Source organism: Patiria miniata, unplaced genomic scaffold, assembly GCF_015706575.1.
Source record: "Patiria miniata isolate m_02_andy unplaced genomic scaffold, ASM1570657v1 HiC_scaffold_21, whole genome shotgun sequence".
In the NCBI taxonomy this organism is placed as follows: Eukaryota; Metazoa; Echinodermata; class Asteroidea; order Valvatida; family Asterinidae; genus Patiria; species Patiria miniata.
This window is the reverse complement of record NW_024037060.1, coordinates 6,707,259-6,726,096: the sequence shown is the minus strand read 5'-3', so window position 1 is coordinate 6,726,096 and position 18,838 is coordinate 6,707,259. Positions and strand designations below refer to the sequence as shown.

Here is an 18,838-nt window from a genome sequence, read left to right as displayed (position 1 = left end):
TGGTGGATATGTGAGTGGAGATAATAACAGTTTATTTAAATTTGTCTACTAAAGAAATCATTTAATGTTCATGTGTGCCATGTTAAGGAACACTCGGCTGATTTTGTGCCCAATTTCCGGATGCTGCCATTTTTGAGGTTTGGACTAATTTTCTTGAAACTTAAATTGTGGAATTCATGAAACCTAAATTGTTTAGGGCTCAACAGCAAGCATTATTAAGGTAATACCTTGTAGAACCAGTATTTAACTGAATGAATGTGACACTTGTCAACAAGGAGGTTTGGCAACACTTCCTGAGGAAAATCGGGGGATACGTTGAAGTGCACCACATCAAAGTACATCGATTCTAAGCATAATGCTTGGAGGCTTTGAACAAAAACTTGCGATAAAAACCAGTGTTGGTACAGAAATCTCATTTGAAAACTGTAGAGTCAATTTTTTCAAATAAAACTATAAGGGAGTACCGAAGTGAATACGTCACGTGCACAAAATATGTGTGAAAGACATTAGCGCGTGATTCAGCACGAGAACCAACACGCGCGCGCACTCCATTCGTTTGCACTACACTTTCTGGTTCTAAATGACGTCACACTTCGGTACTCCATTACCTGGAGGAAGATATTACATGTACATGTATATGCTTGTAATGAAAAATTAGTTATCCCACAAGCGTGAGTGGACTTATGTCGAGAATGTCGCATCTTTACAGAGTACCTGTTCAAAGGAACTCAGGCTTGGAAGCCTTCCAGTAATGGCCAACAAAACCATAACCGTAATTTCAACATTTGTGTATTGTGTTCTGGAGTAAGGCTTGTCATTTTTACTCATAATACACTTCTGAAATACAACGCTTAACACACAATGGTCTGTGCAATAAAGTAAAGTGCAATTTAAAGAACATTTTAATGCAATCCATTTCAAAACTTGGCAAATTCTACAAATATGGAGTTTTATTTTTTAGTCCGAATAAACCAATATTTAAAAAGGAATGACTGTTTGTGGAATTATTTGTTCCTTTTGTTAAACCTTCATCTCTTATTGGAGTAGTGATCATTGAGTTTAGGAGTTGCGTAAACGTGGCTTGGTAAATTGCTACAGTTGCTCAACAATATCAGTTCAGAATTGAGTTTTTAATCATTAATTAATTGAACATAAATTGCGTTTTGAATTGATTAATACATGAAAGTATGGAAGATTTGTGGTAGCACCGTGAGTTGTAATGTTCTGGGAAGAACCAGTTGTTAAATGAATGATTAATAAATTATTACAATTAAAGTTGATTACTAATTTGTTACAAATACAATTATCCATCAAAATCTTTTTCTTCCAAACATGAATTAATTGGACAACAGTTTGATAACGGTTAGGCTACTGTGTCTTTTTGTGGGAACTACTGCACATCTGCTCATCCCTGAGAAATTCTGCACACACAAAATGCCCGATTTCAAAAAATTATCAAAAAATGATGTGGTACCAATTTAACATTAGTACCATATTGTATGATATACACTCTTCGTTAGGCTAATGCTAAGCTCCCCCTGAAAAACATTTCGATTTTTGAAAATATTTAGGTTCAGAAAATTGGTTATTAATACCCCACTTACCTCCAAAATCCTAAATAATAGCCCATTACCAAATTCATTAGTGTATACAAAATAACAGGAACTGCCATCCAAATAAATAGAATACATTTCTGGATTTTTTTTGTTAAAATAATTTCACAAAGTAAAAAGTCATCATGCCCTTTCTCAAAATAGACAAAACAATCATTCACGAAAGTATTTTTTTTTTTTCATGTGTAACAAATCCTCTTAAGAATACTGTAAACATGAACAATTTAAAATAGCCGCTGGTTCTTCAAAATCATCATATTGCTTTCATTACTATGGATTCAGATGTCTGAAGTATAACAATTTTAACTTTGATATAACTTTGAGACCTTGATATATACAAACAGCACCATTAAACATTTCATTTTTAAAATATTCATTAAATATGTGCAACAGTAGCATTGTATCTCTTTTCCTTAATTTCCCCCTAATTAAAAGTTCCCAAGATCAAGTCAAGACCTCTTTAATCTAATTCCACTTCAAAATGACATCTTTATTAATCTGAACAAGTGCACTTTGTTAGCCTGTGTTAATTTTTATAATGCTAGAAACCAACTACATGTATATCCTTCTCAGTTAGCTTATTTTTGTGTTAATTCAAGAACTTCTCTACGCTGTAAGACATGAAATTCATTCAAAAGAATTAAAACCCCTCTTTCCCTGTTATTAAAGTTTTCCAAACACGTTCATCAGAACAATTCATCAAAATACAATACGAAACTGTAGTCCTAGTAGGCTGAAAGAAGTCGTGCGTGTATGGTAACGCCCAACATGTTGTTATCTTGCGATCTTGCTTACTTGAGAATGGTGGGTGCTATCATGACGTTGTGGGAGTAATATTTGCACCCAGGCTCCGGGGTGATTGGAAGCAACTCTGTGCTGATGTTGTCTGCCTTAAAGCCAGCCTCCACGATGTGATGCACTTGGGTTTCCTGTAAGAAAGACATGCAATAAATGTATGTACACAGGTTGGACTGTGAACAAAAACGCTTGAGGGCACTGTTTTGTAAAAGTACCCCCTCAACGTAGACCACAGGCCTGGCCAGGGGCCAATTTCATAGGGCAGCTTAAGCACAAAATTTGCTTAAGCACAAGAACCTTGCTTAATATAATCAGGTTACCCACCATAAGGCCAGAAAAAAAATAGTCGGTCTCTGGTCAGACCAAAGTTCCGGAATTGATGCGGCGACGCGTTTTTTTGGGGGGTTTTTTTGGTGGCTTTTTTTTTTTTTTCAAGCTTGTATTGTACAGACAAGGTGCGTACTATTTTGCTTTTTTGTGTCCTCATTATACATTGGTGTCCTCCATAATTTGCCTTGGTGCCCTTTATCATTTGCCTTGCCCTTTATCATTTGCAATGTCCCCATTCCTTGGTGCTCCTTAGTACAAAAATTTGAGGAGGCGCGGCAATAGAGGGCGCTGTTGTAGCTTCCGTGTTAATTTGAAAAAAAAGAAAGGTTTACGCGCATGATTAAAATTGACGCGCGCGCTGACCAGAGACCGAGTATTTTTTTTTTGGGCCTAAAGTCCATGCGATGTACATTGCTTGTGACTGGTATTTAGCTGTTGTTAACTTAGCATAATACATTGTAATCGCGTGGAGTTTTGGTGGGTAACCTGATTATATTAAGCAAAGTTTTGTTGTGCTTAAGCAAATTTTGTGCTTAAGCAGCTCTATGAGACTGGCCCCAGCTTATAGCACAATTGCATTATGAGGACAGGCAGCGGCCTCTTGCTTCCGATAGCTTATTGGTTGCTGTGTCTTGGCTGTGCCGCCTCCCCTTTAGTTTGATTGGCTGCTTCACCTGCACTCTCATGCGTCACGCTTAACGCGCCACCCTATCGGTATGCACACAGATATATTTAACATTAGGTTGACCCCAACGTCACAAGTCAATCTGACAATCAAGAGCTGGTCATTATCAGACTCCAAATGGCCCGCAATTTTGCGTTTGTGTTCAGACTACCCCTCAACGGTGTAAATGAAAAAAAACAGCTGATATTGGAGGATTTTTTTTAAATGTGGTGTTTTTTGGTGTGTTTTTTTTATATTCGGATATCTCACACCATGGCTTAACGAACCAATCTGATCCAAAATATTACAAATTTACTGTAAAAATGAAACTAACCCGACCAAACTAAATTGATGCCAAATCTGAACTGAAATGAATTGAACCAAAATTCAGTGTAAGGTTTCAGTTGCTGGTCTGGTTTGCAAAAAGAGCAGGTTATGTATAAATTCAAAACGACGAAATGAGAAATGGTAAAGCTTTACCCTGCATCATTAACTGCTAGAGCCAGAAAATACATAATAAATTAGATTGTTTGTTTTAGGGGGTGGAATTGTAGAGAGGCTGTAATGATATCACCTGCATACCACTAAATAAACCAAATCCTATTCATCAGACATCTCTAGATTCCTATTTTGAATTCAAGATTTTAAATTAGATTAGACAGCACTTCAGTTCACACATTCCAACACACTTTGAAACTTTGGACGAAGTCCAGTCTGCTGGTTGAACCACATACAAAGACGGATGAGCAGTTCTGATGTTATACAAATATTGAGTGGCTCAGAGTGAAATGGGAGGAATATTATCGCAAGGTTAAATCTGGACTTTTCCAGACTGTAAAAGTCCAGATTTTACCGAGTGATAATATTCCTCCCATTTCACAATTTAAAGCCACTCAATACTCAATATAACTGACATATAGATCCTTGTCATTTGACATATTTGAACTTTTTATTTCAATAAAAACTGGAGGAAAATGTGTATTTCTCTCTTCCAAACCACCCCTTTCACGAAAATGTTTGAACCCAACGCTGTAGCGCTGGCTCCTTGGAACAATACGCGCTACGCGCAATGCTGAACGCGCACACTAGCATGCATTTGCACACAAATACCGCGTCATGGAACAAGAATGATCCTAACTGTTCAATAGTATTTCCCATTCCCCATGGGCGGATAGTACATACTGAGGCCCGTCGTGAATGGGAGTAATAACGAATGTCACGTGATGTGAGTTCCACCAATCAAATGACAAGGATATGTATGTCGGTTATATAATTGTTAATGGCTCACTGGCATAAAGGAAGTGGTTTTCTGACCTTAAACATGACCTCGATGTCTTCATATTTGGACTTCATCCACTCGCCCCATGACGTCAAGTTGCAGTAAGTCAGCACCCCGCCCGGTTTCAGCAACCGGTAGGCGTGGCCCTTCAAGAAGGGAAACTGATGGGTGTGCCAAGTGTCATCCGAGAGGGGAAAGGTGTCATATAGAATCCCTATTGAGAAGAAAACAAGATGAGACAAGTCCAGGGGCCAATTTCACGGCGCTGCTAAGCACAAAAATTTGATTAGTACAAAAAAAGTCTGGTTTATAAAAACAGGTTACCAGCCAAAACTCCATGTGATTTTCATGCTAAGCAAACAACAGCTGAATACTGATCACGAGCAATAAACATCACGTGGAGTTTTGGCTGGTTACCTGCTTTTATAAGCCAGACTATTTTTGTGCTAAGTAATTTTTTTTGCTAAGCAGCACCGTGAAATTGGGCCCTGTAAAGATGGTTCCACAGACCACAGAATAGGCCTTACTCACGGGTCGGCCATATAAAATTGAAAGCAAGGTGAAAATCTTCATTTTGGAACTTGCAAATAGAAATGAAAGCAATGAAATAAAGTACAAATTAATACCAGTCTGCTCTGATGAATAATTTGAAATATGTGATTAATAATGTGCTAATGTTTTGAGCCACATTTAAAAAAAAAGGAAAAAAAAGTGAGGCTTGGAACGCATAAATAGTCTGGCACCATCCCATTCAACGGTTTACAAGGGCTATTTACACGTTGTGATTTTGTCACAACGACTATGTCACGCGGCAATGTCGCACACGCACGTGTGTGAACGAACAAATACGGGATATGTTGCACGATTTTAAAAATTATTAGGGCGATAAGTCGCATGACTTCGTCGCGTAAATGTAAACGCGCTCATTGATTTGTGCTTGTATATAAATACGCGCGACATTATCGCGCGACAAAATCGCGTATGTGTAAATAAATATCAGGGAACACGATAAAACATGGCTTCATCGTGAGTAATGTCTATTCAATTCACTGGAATCCTTTTATTCATCTACAATGGGCCGGATTTAGCCCATTCATTGGTGTTACTGGGTGCTACACTCAACCAAAGAAAAAAGTCCCCCTTCCAATACTTTTTTGTCTAACTCAAAAACTACTGAGCACCTCTCGCTCAAACGACGACTTATCAGTACAGAAATTCCTTAGCAATCCAGCCATACTCTTTGTTTGGCCCAAAACAGTGAAAATGCGTACATATTTATGCAATTAATGACAAACGATACCGAAAACAGTTGCACTGTGGCATACGTGCAAGTTGTGGTTCACACTCACCTTGCACGTATACAAAAGTGCAACTTTTTTTTTTGGAACCATTTGTCATAAATTGCATAATTCTGTACACATTATCACTGTTTTGTACCAAACAAAGAGTATGGCTGGATTGCTAAGGAATTTCTGTACTGATAATTTGTAATTTTAGCAAGATGCGCCCAGTAGTTTTTGAGTTAGACGTATTAAGGGTTATTAAAAGTATTAAGGGGGGACTTTCTTTTTTGGTTGATGAAACTATGCCTAATGCTTACCATCAAACTGCTCGTCTTTCAGTGTTGGGACGACCTCTTCCCACATTCCCTTTAATGGTGTCACCTAACAGAGGAAAACAGATTTAAAAAAAAAAATCTTCATTTCGGAATTAGATCAAATTCAACAGTCTTACTAGGCAAACAAGAGCATGGCATTCCAACCATATACTGACTAATGAAAATATCCAATATTGAAAACACAAAACAAAACAAGAAGACAAAAAAAAAAAAAAAAAAATTTGGTGTGCCATGCTGGAAAACTAATGCACCAAACTGAAAATGAGCAATATGCATATTTTTAGAACCAAATTTGTTAAAACCAAAATTTTCCAATTTTTCCAATTTGAACCTGTACAAAATGCTAGTCTCTTTCACCGTACATGTTTTTTTTTTTTAACTATCATTAAAAATTCAGGGACGGAAGCTGTGGTAACTGGTATTTGCATTAAAGCTGAATAGTGCATACATTTTGTAAGCATGTATTCAATGCATGCTGCATTGTACGGTACTCTACACAGGCTGACTACAATTAATACTAGAAGGGGATCTATACATACATGTACGTTTCATTACATTGTATTTTCCCTGATGTATCCATAAAACCATAGAGTGCTGGGGAAGTTTGGGGTCGGACGGGGACTTCCCCCACCTGACAATTTAAGGACTGCTCATCAGCTCCCTTAACCAGTTCGCGCCGGAGGCCGTGTATACACGCAATGTTATGCCGCATCCGGAACAAATGACAGATAAACACGCAGGGAGCGAGGCCGGAAATATCCGTCAGCGACCTGCTCGCAGCGAGTGAGGCCGGAAATATGAATGTGCTGCCCGAGGGTGATGGCTTCAACCCGCCTGGCTTGAGGTCAAGTGAAAAGTAATCCCGCGCCTCGTTCTGTTCTTGTCAAAATAATCCCGGCGTGAGTGAACTGGTAAAAGGCACAAAGTGTATTTAAACAAGTCAGGTGTGTTTACAAACACAAATGTCCCGCAACCGTGGCTGTTTCCATGACATAACACCACTCTAACATCAACTTACATGTACCTTGGTCAAATGGAACGTTCATTGACAGCATTAGTGTCTTCTGTAGGTTTTATATGAATTAATCCCTAATCCCTATAATCTCAGATTAAATACAAGATTTCTATTGTTTTAGCCACTGTGACCTTGACCCTTGACCTTTCGACCCCCAATGCGATAGGCTCCTTAGGATTGCCAAGGACAATCCACAAACCAAATTTGAAGTTCATATGTAAAGTATATCTCAAGTTATCACGCTGACAAAATTTCTTTTGTTTTTGCCACTGTGACCTTGACCCTTGACCTTTTGGCCCCAAATGCAAAAGGCTTCTTAGGATTGCCAAGGACAATCCACAAACCAAATTTGAAGTTCATATGTAAAGTATATCTCAAGTTATCGCGCTGACAAATTTCTATTGTTTCAGCCACTGTGACCTTGACCCTTGACCTTTCGGCCCCAAATGCAAAAGGCTTCTTAGGATTACCAAGGACAATCCACAAACCAAATTTGAAGTTCATATGTTAAGTATTTCTCAAGTTATCGCGCTGACAAGATTTGTCCGGACACACACACCCACCCACCCACCCACTAACACACCCACCCACCCACCCACGGAAGGACAAGGCGGAAACAGTATGCCCCTTCGGCTTCGCCGCGGGGCATAATAAAATCCAACCCCCCCCCCCCAAAAAAATTTACCAGTTAGCTTCTTTGAATTACAGAGTTCAGTCTCCTGACGATGACTAGAGCAGGCTAGTCGAAACGTTGAGACCAAAGACAAGTTCTCTTAGAACTTTAAAGCAGGACTGTTCTTATCAGAACTAAAACTACTTAGCAAAAGTTGATAATAAGCAGGACAAGTTCTTTTCAGAACTACATATCTTCTGAGCAGTAGTTATTACCACATGGTGTTACCGCAAACCGAAACGATATTGATTTCAACTACATGTATACCGACTTTGTTTTCTCTTGTTGCATTTTGTGTCCAAGACACATGTACAAAGCTATCAGCTACATGAACCTTATCGGGTTATGACTCAATCTATTTAACCTTTGGACGTGTACAGAATTGTTTGCATCGGTGTTACCACGGAAGATCGGGGTGTTCTCCATTGAGGCAAAAAGAACAGTTTGTACTGAAGCGATAGAAATTTTTGAAATCTAATAAAAGTCTGTGCATAATTGGTCAATGTCAAATATAATATACAGGTTCAGATGATTTTTGAGAAATAAGCAACTAATAGATGTAAGTGTTGAACTGTAGTTTGGGATCATCTCAAATATAAAAATTATGACCAGGATTTCTGAAAAATCTGTGTTGTTTTTCAGCAGTCAATATATACATGTACATTTCTGAACAGTGAACAGTTTTGTGAGCCTTTTCTTTTTCCCTGGATATGATGCAGTGTGTATGTGCACAATGTGAAAAAAAATTAAGTCTAGTCATGACCGATGCACTGTATGGAAGCCAATATGGTAATCAGCTTGTAACATGACTTCATTTATTATGCGGTGTAGTTTGGCAAACAAGATATGGATGGGTGCTTTTGTGAATATTATGTGAAACTGGTTAAACAAAATTTATAAAAGGTTCGCCCAGCTGCAGCACTAAAGCTGCACTAAAGGCTATAATGTTCTGAACACATTTAGAAACTCTCCACCCACACATTGTGATTCAATTCAATCAATTCAATTTCAATTCAATTCAATTTATTATTAACCATCATGATTAAAAACATGAAAATCAACACCCCGTGTGTTCAAAACAGTTTAAAAGACAAGACAAATCCACAACAATTTATCAAAACAGCTTACAATCACACTCAAACACAATATGAATACAAACGAGTACACCATTATACAGTCTTATTTAAAATGATAAAATCATCTTTTAAAAGTGATAATTAATTGATTAAAATGTGGTATGACTTGGGCAAGTAGATCTCTTTAAAAGCGCTGTGATATGATGGTTCTGCAAGGACCCAATGGTCAATTAAAAAAAAAAAAAAAAACAACCCTAAAACTAAAAGAACAGACATGACAGAGATCTCACAAGGATTTTCATTCAGAGTGAAGATTTTAAAAGGTGGTGGATTTAGACAAATCTAAGTGATCAGAATGAGCATAACGTTACCTTGTGTGGTTGTTGTTTGGCCCATTCTTCCAATCTTTCAAATACTCCGTCGTTGCATTCAATGATGACGTGTTCGGTAATATTTTGTTGTTCAATCTTGCTTGCAGCAATGGCCAGACCAAAGCCTATCTCCAAGACACGCCCACCTAGTCAGAAAAATACATAACAATGTGATAGGATCATCAAATTCTTCCTTAAAGGTGTCAAGTCATCGATCAAAAAAATTGGATGAAATCATTTTTTTTTTTTTAAATGCTACAAGTACAATGATCATAAGATCAGACATCATTTCACCTCCAAACTCTAAATAAAATAATCATCATTTAGAACCTTTATTTCAATGTTGCCATTCTTCACAATGTGTACAATCTTGTAGAAAAAAAAAAAATGGATAAATGTAATTAGAAAAGCACTGTATGCAGAGATCTGAAATACTAAAGGAGCAAAAGTAACGACAACATTTAGGTTGAACCCTAACTCCCTACTGTCTTTTACTAAGTGCCGGACCAAGTCCGCCAAAATCCATCAATCACACTGCTTCCAATGCATGCTTTGCTTTAGGCCTCCAAGGCCCAAGTCCATCACACTCCATCAAAATTTAGTCATTGAACCAGGCCTGTAGGACCAAGTCCCCCAAAATGGGGGGATGGATTTTGATGGAGTTGGAGGGTTAAGTTAAGGAGAATACACGAGAAAGTGTGGATTCGTAATTTAAAAATTCACGAGGCCCGAAGTGCCGAGTGAATTCGTAAATTAAGAATCCACACTTGCGAGTGTATTCTTCGACTTAAACCATTGCGTCAAAAGAAGTATTGGCATTAACAGTGAGTGGAGATGAAAAGACTTGGGATAAATGTTGCAACCTGACGCCACTTCCGCGATTGTGTACAAAGTCTATGGAGAGTCAAGAATTTTTTTAAAGTATTTCCTAACAAAATTAGAAATATTTTTTCAGTCCCAGATTCATGTCTTATCATCATTTTTGCAATGAATGACCTTCATTGAGATGATATATGAAGAAAAAAAGTGGCGTCAGGTTGCAACATTTTTCCCGGCTCCTTCCGTCGACATATGGATAGTTCAGACGATGATTTCTTTCTGACTCGAAGTAGGTTTTGCAGTGACGGCGGAGAATCTGACAGTGAAGATGCATTGATAATTTCGGAAGGAAATTTTCATGCATACGGTCCTATTCATGCTCATTATGGAGAACAATTATCTGACGTGTTCAAAGTGTGGATTCGTAATTCCGAATCCACACTTTACTAAAGATTCGTTGTTCCGAATCCACACTTTGTGAGCAGTGTAAGAGATTCGTAGTTCCGAATCCACACTTTTAACAATAGTGTGACATCATAGCAATGGTTTAAGGTGAAGAAAAATGCTTTTGTACGGCCCTAACCTATTGACAAAGGACAAAAAAACATGACAAAGGACAAAAAAAAACCCCAAAACCAAAAAAAAACGGTGTGAGACAAGACAAAAATTAATGAAGTCAGTTATAAATTGTTATATGAATATGAATTGAGCTATCAGGTTTTTAACAAATATACATAAAGGGAGTGATAATTGAAAAAAAAAAACTCATCTTAACTGTTCCAGTATAAAGTGCAATGTTAAAAGTATTTTTGGATAAAGTTGTTCAGTTAAAATTGGACAAATAAATTTTTCCTAGTGGAAATTTGGGTATACAAATGAATGTAAATTATGCATTATATAAAAATTAATATATAAAGTAACACATAAATTTGCCAAGATTTGAATAGTACAGGTCATTGAATTGTAATAGACACAGACTTAAATAAGGGAATAAATGTGTGCTCCGGAGGTTTTTATCACTCGTTTAATACCGCTTAAGCCCTGTCCGCACTGGACTTTTTTTGGTCAAACTAACCGAGACTATGGGTACTTTTCCCATTTTAAGTCCAGTGCGGACAGCCTAGGACGTTTTCCTCTCAGTTACTTTTCCTGAGTCCAGCGGTTACTTTTACTGGCCAACTGCTGCCCAGGAAAACTTCCCACGCGCCCAGGAAAACTGACCGAGTCGCTTTTCCCAAGACGATTAGTCCAGTGCGGACAGTGCGAGTCGGTAAAAGCGGCTCAGGAAAGCGTACATCCGGCCCGAGCGCCCTGTTATGCATACAGAGACCGCACGAACCTGCACGTGCAGTGGCCGAACATTTTGTAGAAACACGCTGCGGCGTATTATCAAGTCCGAGCGGTAAAATCTCGTTAAAATATATATTTCAACGGACAAATACATACACAGAGAAGAGAGATCACATTCTGAGAATTAATTTGCGGAAATTCTCTTTCTCCACCGATGTATGTTATTTTCTACGATCCAAATTCGTCCTGATACGCTACTGTAGTCATGCACGGAACATCATGGTCCGGTACCGTATACGTAGGCCGTAGTCACTGGTTCCTGGCCCACATCATAGCTTCGATTCTGTAAGCATGCGATGGGAACCAACGAATACTGATGGCACTGCTGCCGCACGGAACATCGTACAGCGGCATGGCTTCGACGACGTGCATCACAAATGCGTCAGAATTATAGGCCCTTTCGTCAAGATTTAGCGTGTCAAGATGAAATAATATCGTGTAAACGATTATGTTATGCATGCAAATGGCGTGTGTAATATTACTGAGCGTATCGGTGGCTGAAAATGTGATCGGCAATTTGTTTTCTGCGTACGGTGAGTCATTATACTGACACTGTGACAGCTCGGTTACTTCTCCCACGCGGTCGGGGTAAAATTTCCCGTGTCGAAAGTCCAAGTGCGGACAGTGGTCACATTTGACCATTTTTCATTTTACCATCGTCTCGGTAAAACCTTCCAAAAAAAAAGTCCAGTGCGGACACGGCTTTAGAGTCTGGGTGCTGATAAATACCCGAGCCGGAGGCGAGGGTAATTATCAGCACCCAGACTCTAAGCGGTATTAAACAGAGTGATAAATACCGACCGAGCACATATTTATTCCCATTCATAAATACCTTATCCGTAAAAAAATATCAAATAATTCGTTCAAAAAATCCCGATTTTGTTTAACAAGTTCACTTCATGCTTTTTGAAACATCCCTCTAGCAAAATAATGGAGTGTTCAGCTGGCGAGTAAGATGTAAACAACCCTTTTATGGAGATTGACGCGCGCGTAACATGTTCTGCGCGATGTCAGGCAGAACGCACCTGGGGCGTTGCGTTTTGAATTTAGAACTATAAAATTCTGACTCCCTTGTAGTGTTGCGCATGCCTACGTGGGGATTGTGAACGTTCAACCAATGAAACGATAAGAGGCACTGGATATTTAGGAGTCCACATTTTATTGTGACACTGGAAAAGTGTTTAAGACCAGCTAGCCATGTCTTTATCATACGTTTAAGACCGGCCACGTGACGGGCTCTCGACCAATAGGAATAGCTAAACTGTCTGAGGTATTTATGAATTGCAAATAAAGGAACGGAATGATCAAGATAGCCAGCATGAGATATTACTCCTATAGCTGTTTTTTTGCTGTAAAATAAGCAACTGGCTGCATTTTGATGATGAACCACCCCATATCAAAATTGAGTGATTCAAAGTATGGCGAAATGCAAATTTGATAAAATTCTAATGGGGAGGTAATATTTTAAACAATTCCTTATGCAAATTTTTTTAAATATTTCTGTCACTATATAATCATCCATGCAATTTTTTCAGGTGAGATTCTCGTCAATAGTTATGCCCAGGAATTTACTTCTTATTACCTGATTTAGACTTGGGTCGCTTACAATAAAAGGAACAGATTGAGAAATTTACTGATCGGCGCCAAAAAATCACATAGTTGGATTTTAGCAATTAGGAGGTTAATTAATACATAGTTTGTTACCTAAACGTCATGTACTTATCTTTAAGTTCAACATGAAGGTTTTACTACCGACATCAACATTTTTGGGAGTATAGGCCTATAATAAACTTCTTCCGAGATATGGATGCCCTCCTAAAAAAAAAAAAAAAAAAAAAAAAAAAAATCTGCAGCCCATTTTTCCATGATCAGTTGCATCATTGTACTTTGTAGGTTTTTAACATTTTCAAAGGATCAGGGATCTCAAAATTTCACAAATGCCTTCTTTGGATGACCAACAGGATGAATGGTCTCACATATATGTTAGAATCCGGTATTAAAAGTATAACACAAAGTTTTCCCGTTTCAAGATAAACGCCTAAAAAAAAATACATTTTGCGCTGATTTTTTTCTTTTGCAATTTTTAGTCTGGTGCCAACATGTAACATCAGATGGGTTTATTTTTATAAGACACTCACTAGTCAGTAGATCTGGGGGGGGGAGGGTTGTTCCAGCCTTAGAATGAAGGAGAAATCATTGTAGATTTCAAAATTTACCAGGGGGCAAGCCCCCGGAGGCCCCCCCCCCCCATTTCCTGAAAGCTAATACCGCCCCTGTTAAGTGTTTACAAAACTAAAATTGTATGCTTCAATATCCAAGGGTGGATGTACTGCAGCCTTTACAGAGAGAATCCAGGCTTTGACAATAGGATTAAAAGCCACCAACAAAAAAACCTCTGTACTGATGAGGTCACGCTTTGTTTACATACATGTGTGACAGGAACCTGAGGGGACTGCAGTTTCGTAGCCCATTGGATTTGATAACACTTAAAGGGAATGTACAACAGTTGCTTTTGCTGCAATTTTCAGAAATAAATGGATTTAGAGGATTAGTTTGTTATAGCAAATATTGTTAAACTGACGTGTTTTCAGGTTTTGGGCTTGTAGTTGTAGATACTGAAAAACCAAGAAAACCAATCATGTTCTTGTAGTCTGGGTCCCTGACCCCCTTACGATGAAACATAGCAATTTGAGACCTTGGGGAATTGTAAGGTCAAAGAATCAGTCTAGCAGGCATGTACTCCTTCACAGGTATGTGATCAATTGCAAAGAAAATGCGAAATAACTAAATATGAAAAACTAGGAGCAGTTTTAAAAAAACAAATGCAAGTTTTCTCCAACGCTGGTCAGCCGACCAGCGTTGGAAAAATACAATTTTTCTTGAAAACGTCAGCACACCAGGAACTACGATTTTACAGGATGCTTTTGACTGTAAGTCCCTAACAATCCAGTAAGGTATTTTGTGATATTGTGATCATTTCGTGTTTTGATGTTTGCAAATGTTGTATCTTCCCTTTAATAGTTACACTGCCTGTTGATGCCTGATTGTGCTCGAGTATGTATGACATTTAAAAGTGGACTTGAATAGGAGGCCTTGGGGACAATATTTAAGGGTCCAGCAGATCTGAACAATCCATATACCAACAAAAGTTGGTTGATGGCTCGACCTATATTACGCTGTTCTGGCATATGAATGCATTCACTGCAGGCCTACATGCATGAGCAAGCATGTATGCACGTACTTATAGTGGCCGGGACTTCAACACTGACTGTAACTTGAACAGGTCAGAGTTTGGATGGAAAAATAAATTGATAAAGTGTTTGAGTGTGTTCATTTGTGGGGCCCTCATTTTTCAGATACTTTAGGGAAATTTTTTGTAAAAGCTAGAATATTACTTAGACAGCAAAGACAGAAATAAATGAGGAAAAAATACAAGAAATGAAAGCACCAGAACCTCACATCAGGTACAGGTCTGTAGGAATAGGAACCCCCAATCCTGCATTAACAAATTCTACACACAAAAATAAAATTAGGTCATTTTTTCAAAAAAAAATTACTCATTTTGCCCAAACTGGACCCAAAACCTGGATACGATGATGTAGGCCTAAATGATACATTAGTTTTCACAATTTTCAAACTTGACACAAAACAGTCTATTTAGCCAATAAAATAATAAGCAATGAAATATTGTTTACATTTTGTGTGTGCGTCTATTTTAAGTAATTCGTCAGAAAATGTCACTGTAAACCAAGTTGTATCAGTCTTTTACTTCTTATTTGATGGTCATGATGGTAGTGTTTTCAAAATAAACAAAAACTGAACTGTATCGAATTGACAAGGACTGAATTCTTATGTACGTCCTTTTGAAGGAAGTGGTTCTTTTTGGTTTTTTTTTACCTTTGCTAGCGGCAATGGTGGCTAGTTTGTGCATGTAAGGTGTCTCCCATCGTTCCATGACTGGTTTTCCCATGATCTCTAGATGCGTGTCATTAGCGTTAAAATCGGCATCGGCTTTCTTCCATGATGGCGCGCAGTCTTCGTTGGCTGCGAAAATCCTGTCAGATGACATTGTGATGCGTACACTTCTGATGAACGGCCGACGACAAAATTGCAATTACACTGTAGTTGTGGTTTTAGACAAAAAATTAAAAAAATTTTTTTTTGACTTTTGAGAAAGATCCTGCTTAGATTTAAACATCTAACTTTGATAACTATGTGAGAATTCACAAGCTGCTGCTAACTAACTTTACTGACCTGAAATATGCAAATCATAAGATAAACAGTGCATGATTTTTCAATCCTTGCAAGGTTTGTCTCAAAGGCAAAATGACATTTGAACAGTAAACGAACAAAAGAAGCAAGGGGCACAAAAGTAAGGATGTAAGAAACAGGACAAAGGGAAAAGTGGGTGCATTTCCTTAACATAACCATGCGCGTGCATATTCTGCGACGCACTTTCCCAACCCAAGTTTAGTGCAAAGAAAATTACTGCCTCACGCACGCATATGTAAGAAGTTCGTCATGCACGTGTAATGCACTCAGTGCATGCAGCGTATAAAATTTCCCAAAGTAGTTGTTTCAACAATAATAAAAGCAAAATGTAGGTTTTATTTACTATCGAGTGTGAAATTAATTATGATGGTGATTTCTTTGCATTCTCATACATGCTGGAAAGTAAGACAAGTTGTTGTTGATTTTATAGCCGGCTACACTGGGCAGGCTTGTCACTTAGACCATGCTTAGACAAGTGTTGCATGTTGCTGCGTTTGGCAGGGTTTCTAGCCAAAATGCCCTGGAGGGTTAGGGTTTGAAAAGGTCCGACCACACTTAAGTAGACTTCAGATATTTCGTGAATACCGCCCCAGACCCATTCTCTTGAAACTCGATGGTTCTTAGTCAGTCTTGAGTGCTGAATGGTTTCACATAGCAACCGATGAAAACAGCTTCAGCATTCACTCAAGGCAGCATGGTAGCAATCTTACTGTTGTGTCGGCTTGATTGTACAGATGAATGGTTTTCAAAAATAGGGTCTCTTTTGTGTGTGTATATGGGTGAACAGACACATGCACAGGATTTACAGGTAAGGTAACAAAGACGCCAAATCATATAGGTGGATGCACATCAGTGCAGCAGTGAATCTGATCCTCTAAAGGCCCTGTCACACTGTCATGTCCATGCATGGCGTTCATATTACGTTGTTGAAATTCTTTAAAATGTAATAAAATGCCATGAAGACGCAGGATTCATGGTGCCAGTGTTAGACGGCACTATCATACCTAAGTTTTACAAAGTTATATTGTTAAAAATTTAAATACTGCAAACAATTGAAACATTTGAAAAAATTATCTCACCAAGTGAGTTTGAAGATTATTTGATTTTGTTTAGTCCCCTGATTACAATTATTGGATACATTTTTCTCCTTAATCCTTCTGCACTACATCAAAAAATTATTCGGTAACACTTCCCGGATCTTTTATTTGTGAAACTATCGTTCCTCAGTTCTAGTTTAATTTAAGTGTATACATCACGCATGAATGTGATAGGACATAAAGTCACAAAGTCATAAAGCCTACAAAACTGACTAGTGAATACTCCAAATCTGAAGTATTCAATCCTTTTTATTCACACAAAATAAAGTAAATGATAATACTGTCTATGGCAAGCAAAATCTAAAATTGTCAAAAGACTGCTTCTGTATCCTTAGCTCCACAGCCACCTGTTGCATAAAGTCAGAAAATTTGCTTTTATGGCTAGTCTTGTAATAACGTTATTTCTGGTTTTGGATGAAATCTTAATTGGTTTGTCAAAGTACACTTTTGAGAATTTTTGTTCCACCCTATTAATGGCATGGGGTTCGGGGCCCACATAAAAAAGGGCCCAGGAAAATTTCGATTGACAATCTGTGGTGTGATCTGAGGCAATTTTTGACCACTTTAACCAATTTTTTTTTTTAGCAAAAGATCATCATTTAAACATCATTTTCGAGTTTTGAGTCAATTAATCAGCTAGAATTGTTCATATCGTCCGGTGCACCACGAAGTGTTGTATCGTCTATGGTCTTTGTGCATGCGATTCGGTTGGGACGACTCCCAACTACAGTTGGGACCGATGCTAGCCCGGGTTGGACGATTGTCTTCATTGCATTACGTACGTCATTAGTCCAAGTAACTTGGACCCAACTTATTTTAACATTCAAGCATGGTCACCAGTAGACCCGTGAACGTGGCATTGTTTACAAGCCACGTTCACGGGTCTAGGTCACCAGATGTCTAATTTCCGTGAAATTTCATGTTGAAATTTTGATACGCAAACATGAGCAACCGAATCTGGAAATTTCACGAAAAATTGACATCTGAAAAGGCAGCACTTTCTGATTAGCCTATAAAGAGGGTGAGTATGCTTCTAAAGCAAAACTGATTAGCCTAGTAAAAAGAGGGAGAGTATGCTTCTAAAGCAAAAATAAACTACAAACTAAGCCTACATGTGAAAATCAAAATTTGACAAAGTTCGACATGTTTTTGTACATGGTGGAAGTGTGGCCTTTATTTACGGAGCTGAGGTGGGCTGATGCAGATGTCAGAAAGGGTTTATTCGGCATAGCCTAGCTTCACAACACTACACCCTGGATACGTACCATATGCCAGTTGAACAGAATGATGAAGGCGTGTCTAGCTCTACGTACCTATACCGCGTACCGCTACACTATCACTTTAGTTTAGTACAAAAGTTAAAGTACACAATTTGTAAAGTTTAGAGCAACCACTTATCACCTCCGCACGTACCAAGTAGACGTACACAAATAGCGCGCCCTCTATAGTCTTAGTACTAGTACTAGTCCTTCGTGCCCTAGGCCCAGCAAACAGGTTTTGTTTCCACTTCGGCTTCAAGATATATATTTAGCCGGTACTACTACAAGTACAACATTGATTCATGTTCTCCTTCAGGAACACGTTAAACCCTATAACATGAAGATACAGTTTTGAGTATATCCATTTTGTTTTAGAATGTACAGATGTTAAAAAAAGATTTAGAGGCTACAGTAAAGCCAAAGCCTACACGAAGCCGATGTTTCGAACATGATCTGTACATAGAGGGCGCCATCTAGATATGCTGGTTGTCCTTTCTCAGAATTTGGCCCAATACAAATCCTCAATCCTATGTTGGTTCCAGGTTTGAATGGGGGGGGGGGGGGGGGGGGCTGCCAAGAGGGGGTTTAGCAGGCTTAGTGGTTT

General features: G+C 38.4%; 1 protein-coding gene across 1 annotated transcript; it reads right to left on the bottom strand.

Moving 5' to 3' along the window:
* Window positions 1-864: 864 nt before the first annotated feature.
* Window positions 865-18,410, bottom strand: LOC119729663 (guanidinoacetate N-methyltransferase A-like). The gene is made up of 6 exons (XM_038202327.1): window positions 18,241-18,410; window positions 15,504-15,725; window positions 9,438-9,583; window positions 6,285-6,348; window positions 4,720-4,898; window positions 865-2,542 (listed from the first exon to the last, which is right to left on the bottom strand). Exons 2-6 carry the CDS (start codon window positions 15,673-15,675, stop codon window positions 2,405-2,407), a joined length of 699 nt encoding a protein of 232 aa, XP_038058255.1. The 5' UTR covers window positions 15,676-15,725; window positions 18,241-18,410; the 3' UTR covers window positions 865-2,404.
* Window positions 18,411-18,838: the final 428 nt, after the last annotated feature.